Source organism: Squalius cephalus (assembly GCF_949319135.1).
Source record: "Squalius cephalus genome assembly, chromosome: 10".
NCBI classification, from domain to species: Eukaryota; Metazoa; Chordata; class Actinopteri; order Cypriniformes; family Leuciscidae; genus Squalius; species Squalius cephalus.
This window is the reverse complement of record NC_137131.1, coordinates 10,111,726-10,118,980: the sequence shown is the minus strand read 5'-3', so window position 1 is coordinate 10,118,980 and position 7,255 is coordinate 10,111,726. Positions and strand designations below refer to the sequence as shown.

The window sequence follows — 7,255 nt, the reverse complement described above, 5'->3', positions numbered from 1 at the left end:
TTTTTTTATCTTTTTGTGCTTACAGTACCATATATTGAGGTTTCTCAAACATTTTGCAAGCATGTCCAAAACAAACAGCACAGCACTCTGCTGGCTCTCCAGCGCATATTTTAAAGCTCACTAATGCAACCCATTTACCTTACCATTTTAAACTCTAAATACTATATGATACATTAAAAGGAAAATTTTCATATTACGCTGCATTTTATTTTTTACCTTGAAATACCCTTCTGGGTTGTTCTTTAAAAAAAAGCATTTACAATAAGGTTAAATTAATTACCATTAATGAATTGCACATGAACTATTATTGCAGCATTATAGGTTAGTGATAATTCATAAAACTATCATTCATTGTTGATAAATGCATTTGTACATGTGGAAATATTAATAAACTAGATTAATACATGCTTTAAAAATGTAATAGCTAGTTCATGATACCTAATGCAATAACTAATGTTATTGTGTAATCAGAGTGAATTGTTGAGCAAAGAGAAGTCATGCAGTGAATTCATAAGGAACTTTTTTTAATGGAAGTACAAACAAAAAAAAGCATACAAAATTGGTTTCAAATGATCAACAGACATGAGTTACTCCATTCAGAACCTTTCACTGCCTAAACAGCATAAAATTACATTCCCAGCATTTAGGCAGGATGAAACAATTGCTACCCATTAAGCACAGATATCTTAAGTAAAAAAGGATCCTCAGAACACTATAGGGAAAACACATTTTAAAAAGACTTTGGGGCCAAAAAAAAAAAAAAAAAAAAAAATCCATTGTTTCCCATCATCCTAGTCTGTTGAGGAGGAACGCACAGACATGCTTTCTCTGACAAGGCTGAACTTGAACAATTCTCACTTCCGACCATTGGATCGTGAACGACTGAAAAGAAAAGAAACAAGACTAATTAAATGAGCATAATACTCCAAGCTATGTTACTACACAACTACTTATAACTATAAACTTACCTGCGTGATCTTGAGAAAGACCTTGAAGGTTTATAGTTTCTATCATTAGATAAAGACCTCTCTCTTCTCCTCTCTCTGGAAAGGGACCTATAAAAAACAAGTAAATACACCTGAATGAGTGTTCGTCATAATTACTCACACTGCTAAGGAATTGAAGAAATGAGACAAAAGATGGAGGGCAAAGTTACAGAGCTATATCCATAAGAATAGCCATAAATATAAGTGATGTCAGGAAAATATTTATGGTCATGTGAATACTTCTGTATGATTCTGAAAACATTTAAGTAGCTCACCTGCTCCGACTACGGCTAAAGCTCTGCCTCCTGGGAGACCTAGACATAGATGCAAGAAATACTAACAAGTCAGGGGTCAATATGGTCAAAAATATTCATGACATATGAAGCGCCACGCAATGACAATTGTAGTTTTTTTGCAGAACAGATAATAATCTGCCTTCAGTGAAGGTTTTAGGAAACCCACTATGGGTGAATCAATTTTTAAATCAACTAACTATCAGAAGCAGCAGTTCCAGATCAGCCTTTTATTTGCCAAACCTTTGTGCACTGATCAAAAAGGTTTCAGTATGAAAACTACTGAAACAGAGGGATATAAATGTACTGTTTTGAAGGGGAGAAACTCACTCTTTGGATATTGTAAAATACAAATTACCATAACAAAAAAAAGGTCATACCTCAAAACCACCAAATAAACAATTCAATGTCATTAAGCGGGAGGAAAAGGCATTAACTTACTATTCTGTTTTCAACAAGCTAGTTATGATGCAGTGAAGCTGAGTGCTGATCAGGAGGGCGTAATTTGCGGGGAGATTTTGCCAGATGGTTGCTAGATGTTAACAGCTATACAGTAGTGGCTGAAGATGTCAGTTAGATGAGGACTGCTGAGGATATGTTGTCATGTAGACATTTGGGGAGGGGCATAAGACCCGTTGATTGGTAGTAATTGTGGCGTGGTTGGTTTTGCCGATCAGGTTAACGTTGGAGGAGGTGAAGGAGCCTGAGAGAGGCATGCTCGGGAACCAATGGGCTGGTGGCCATGCTTGGATCATGTGAGCTGATTGGTGTACGCTGGTCACATGATGTTGAAAGAGGGCTAGTTGACTGACTCAGAGGTAGATGAGTAGAGGCTTGGTGATGTCTCTGAAAGGGGGGTGGGGTGGTCAGCTTCATTAATATAAATAGAAAAATGACATAAAACCCAAACAATGAGAAGATTCTTTGGAAATAAGTCATGTGATCAGCTAAAGACAAAAAAGAAGGAACACCTGGGCCCGGTTGCATGAAACCTCTTAAGTGGTTTGACTTAAAGGGGGAAAAAATCCCTGAGGCAAGGGATTTCTTTAAGTGCGTTGCAACAAACGTCTTAAGGCCTGGGTATATTCATTTTCCACATTCCACTCTGAGTCGCGCACAATTGAGTGTGTGAGCTTTTTAAAGTATACTCTTTTGGCCATGAGTGCGGAAAGAGTGCGAGTGCCAAACTTTGTTAGTGGACTCAAGTCCCTCACACCTGCGCTGTTGTAGACGCACCGTCCACACGGACACAAAACTTGGGCAGCACGTTGACAGTTTGCGTGGATGTCCCTCCTGATGACAAAAAATATGTCACATGGCCAGTGCGGAACGTGGACGGCCAGTGTATACTCTGGGCTTTAACCATCACCCTTCTCTAAGTGTTTATATTAAGCGCATTTTGTGATAGTTTCTGGCAAATCAGGGTAATGGAGAAGCGGTTGCTATAGTTACAAAATCTTCCACAGTAAACAGACAACTGACTTTAACATTTAATAAACTATACACATACAATTACAACATGTTATGGAGATTATTATTAAAGGGGGTCTGACGGACAACACAGAGCATCCTAAAATTCGAGCACATTGTTTCTATGAGTGTACGCACACAGGAAGTGTCCAGCTACGTCACACCGGTGGATGCTCTAAATCCTGCCGTGCAAATCACATAGTTTCCCATTTAATTACATTATATTTGTCCACCTAACAAGAGTAACAAGAAATCTAAACCAAACTAGACCAAAGACAAAAAAAAGACTTTAAGGTGAAATTAATCACTAAGGACTTTGTTGCAATGCATAACAGAACTTAAGGGAACACTTAAGTAATTAAGGGAAATAATACTTTATGACAGCCTTAATGTTCCTTAAGTGGACCATTATTTTTTTTCCTGAAACCCATGTTTCACTAAGGGTACCCTTAACCTTAAAAATTTGGGTTTTCTTAACTTACGGGATTTCATGCAACCGGGCCCTGACCCCCACAGCAATTTTTCTTTTTTTCTATCAAATTAATAAAGAAATATCTTACTATTGCAATAATACATACTATTGCACTGTAAAATAAAAATGTACTATTTATTAATAATAATAATAATATTATAGTACAATGTTAAAATAAAAATATGAATAAAATTGTAATTATTATTATGTTATTTTACAGCACAACAGAAAAATAATACTAACATTTATGGTGGTCCTAAGTTTTTGGCTTTCAAACGTTAAACCATTGAGCTTTTATTTTGAAGGAAAACCGCAGGAAGATCTTAACGCTTCTCTTTGTAGGCAACAGACTTATAAACAATTCTCATAACAAATTTGAGAAAATGGTTGGTGCATGTTGCCTTAAACTGCAGAATAGCATTTAGTGTGAATCGAAACTGAAAATGAACAGTGCCGTGCTTTGGCTTTACTCTGAAACATGCAGCACAGCCGTTGTGATTTGATGATCGCATTAAACTATCACACTCACAGCCATGCATTGTCAAAATTCATTTAAAAAAGGTTACCAGGCAACTGCCATTATTTTAACTTGCATTTGACGCTTTGAACCCCCGGCTAACATGCTACGGGTGTCTCGCAGATGGTGCCGCGAGCTCGTGCAGCGCTGTCAGAATCAATCCGTGCATTTTATAAATGGGGTTAGAAAACGTAACATTTTGCAGTTTATTTAGTATTCGTTTAAGGCTATTTCGCGATTTCAATCATCATAATGTAACCAGCCACACACAAAAAAATCCCTCAGATTTAAGCAATTCATGTGGGTCCTACTTTTCAGGACGAAAACATTTTTAGAAATAGGGAAAAATAATATTCAAGGAAACCCGTGAGTACAATTTAAGTAAATTAATATCCCTGATCAAAAACTCAATGCAGTCATTTAGAATAATGGACATCAGTTAGGGGGAATAATGCATTGGTCTTATCAAACTTATCAGGGCAAGCATAGCAAGGGGAAGGTTTCGAACAGCTCTCCCAAATTCATGAAAAGATGCTGGTTTGTCAGTCTCCACACCTAGGCTCATCATTCTGCCCATAACTAAGCTTGAGGTGAATGGGTTAAATCAAAGTTCAGCTCAAGACAAAATCAAAACTGTACCGGCGTCTAGCGGGTGGGCTGCGGCGTCTAGAATCATCACGCGGGCGGCGATTCCAAGAGGGGGGTGGTCCTCGATACCTTGATCGCTTTTCACCACTGGACATTTCAACTCGCACCCGACAACCACATAGTGTCCTGAAGACGACAAACATAGGGTTATAAAAATACTTTGCGGTCAAAGCAAGGCACATATTTCAAGATCATGCAGTCCAACCACCGAGAAAACAAAGCAACTAATAGCAATTAGCTGTTATATTGGTGACATTTTTAAAAAAACATTTACTTCTCAGAGTTATTTTAGTATCAGTGATAAAAATATTAAAACCATAATTGTATATGTAATGTATATATTTGATATACTGTTTTCATTTTAGTTTAAGTAATTTTGTTGTGTGTTTGTCATTTTTAATGTTTTCTTTAATATGTCTATATAGTTTTTATTAAGTTTGGTTATTGTAGTATTTGAAAATAAATGAAAAACAAACTTAAGCTAAACAAAAAAGACAAATGTTGCCTTGGAAACTAGCTGAAATATTTTTATTTTATTTTAATTACCGTTTATTTTTATTTCAAGTACAAAAAAAGGTTTTACCGTTAGTTAATGATAACCTTGTTACATTTATATATATTTTTGTCCATTTTCAAACACACAAGATACAATTCTTTAATCCTTTGCTTAAAGGGATAATTCACCCAGAAATGAAAATTGTCATTTACTCACCATCATGTTGTTACAAACCTGCATGAGTTTCTTTCTTCTGTTAAAGGAGAACTCCGGTCAATTTTAACATTGAGCTCATTTTTTTGTAAATTTGGAGTGCTGTCAATACAGAGAACAACGACAAAAATCGGTGTTGCCTACACCGTGTTATCCTCTTTTTAAAATTTGCACCCTGTTGACTTCAATGGGGCAAGTTTTAAACCTGCTTTTAGCCTCTTAACATCCTTGATGTGTCATTACAAGTGCACAGCTAATGTGAGTGATTCTTTCAGAGTGATCACGGGTGAATCTGACTGCAGTAGATGTGAAAGATATTAATAAATATGATGTTATTTCAGCCAGCGCTCATACCTGTATTTACATCCTGTTTTCGGTCGAAGTCCATAGTAATCGATTGTCGAGTTCACACGCATAGATCACGCGCGTGAACTCGACAATCGATTACTATGGGCTTCCACCAAAAACAGGAAGAAAATACAGGTATGTGCGCTGGCTGAAATAACATCATATTTATTAATATCTTTCACATCTACTGCAGTCAGATTCACCCGTGATCACTCTGAAAGAATCACTCACATTAGCTGTGCACTTGTAATGACACATCAAGGATGTTAAGAGGCTAAAAGCAGGTTTAAAACTTGCCCCATTGAAGTCAACAGGGTGCAAATTTTAAAAAGAGGATAACACGGTGTAGGCAACACCGATTTTTGTCGTTGTTCTCTGTATTGACAGCACTCCAAATTTACAAAAAAATGAGCTCAATGTTAAAATTGACCGGAGTTCTCCTTTAAACACAAATGATGGTATTTTAAAGAATGTTGGTAAACAGAGAGCTGACGGTAGCCATTGATTTCCATATTTTGTTTATACTATGGGGCAATTCCGCGCAAAACTGTCACATCCATAACGCCAACTAAATACCATGGCATTGTGTTGGCATTATGGATGTGACAGTTTTGCGTGGAATTGCCCTATGAAAGTCAATGGCTACCGTCAACTGTCTGGTTACCAACATTCTTCAAAATACCATCTTTTGTGTTCAACAGAAGAAAGAAACTCATGCAGGTTTGGAACAACTTGAGGGTGGGTAAGTGATAAAAGTTAAATTTTTTGGGTGAACTATCCCTTTGATCAGTATAATCTAATCAGCAGGAATCTAATCTTTTGTCTGTTCCAGAGGACTTTGTTCCTAACATATTCTTACCTTCCGTCAAGTTCCCTCACAGCATCAGCCGCATCTCTGGCGTCCTCAAACTCCACAAAAGCAAAGCCGGGAGGATTTCTGGCCACCCATACGCTCCTCAGTGGACCATAATAGCCAAATGCTCTCTCCAACTCAGTCTTGTTACCAGTGTTGCCCAAATTACCAACGTAGACCTTACAATCCAGTGGACAATCACGGCTTAGGGAAGGGTCTGCGGAGGGGAAAAGGTTTAGTTAAATAATTTCTATGTTCTGTATAATTAGTTGTCGTATGTCTATCCAACCTTTTTTTAAGAACATTAAAATGTCTCATAGCTAGGGTGGTATATAGAAAAATGTAATCAAGACGTATGTTACCTCCCATGTCTTCACCAATCCCGAACTCAACTCCACACCTAAAAAACCTGCAAGAAATAAGATCATAGCACCGAGACTATGAATACGCAATAAAAACTGGATGATAAAAGTATCAACTGTTACTTTTAATATGTAGCACAAAAGTGTAACTAAAGAGGCTGTACATTTTGGAAACAATGAAAACACTAGCATGCAACACTGGATCACTCACAGGAGTTATGAAGCTAATTTAAAAGCGGCTTTAAAGGAAAAATAAAATACAAACATACAAACGACAGTAAAACGGTTTAAAGGGAGACAGTGTTTTAACATTCAAAGTCTAGTTCAATTTAAAGCAAGCAGATTTGTTACTCATTACATTCATGTACCAAGCTAAAAGGCTAACATAAGCGTTTAAAGGCCTAAACACGACATCAAAGCAATAACGGCTTATCAGACTGATTTAATAAGCAAATCGGACTACATTATAAGTTATACGCACATTATACAATTTTTCGAGGTAACGTTAAGTTAATAATTGCGGTTTCGCTTCCTTACCGGTAAATCTGCTTTGTTTGTGTTAGCGAAATCGAAAACGCGCCACAGCCACTAACACCT

General features: G+C 37.0%; 1 protein-coding gene across 2 annotated transcripts; it reads right to left on the bottom strand.

The window, feature by feature from the left end:
* Positions 1-507: 507 nt before the first annotated feature.
* On the bottom strand, positions 508-7,255 carry srsf3a (serine and arginine rich splicing factor 3a). 2 transcript variants are annotated; one of them, XM_079884673.1, is made up of 7 exons: positions 7,196-7,255; positions 6,659-6,696; positions 6,303-6,513; positions 4,378-4,512; positions 1,262-1,300; positions 969-1,055; positions 508-882 (listed from the first exon to the last, which is right to left on the bottom strand). In XM_079884673.1, exons 2-7 carry the CDS (start codon positions 6,663-6,665, stop codon positions 855-857), a joined length of 507 nt encoding a protein of 168 aa, XP_079740799.1. In that variant the 5' UTR covers positions 6,666-6,696; positions 7,196-7,255; the 3' UTR covers positions 508-854. The 2 variants fall into 2 exon arrangements, with proteins under 2 accessions (XP_079740799.1, XP_079740798.1); XM_079884672.1 differs by having other exon boundaries at positions 6,659-6,705; positions 7,197-7,223.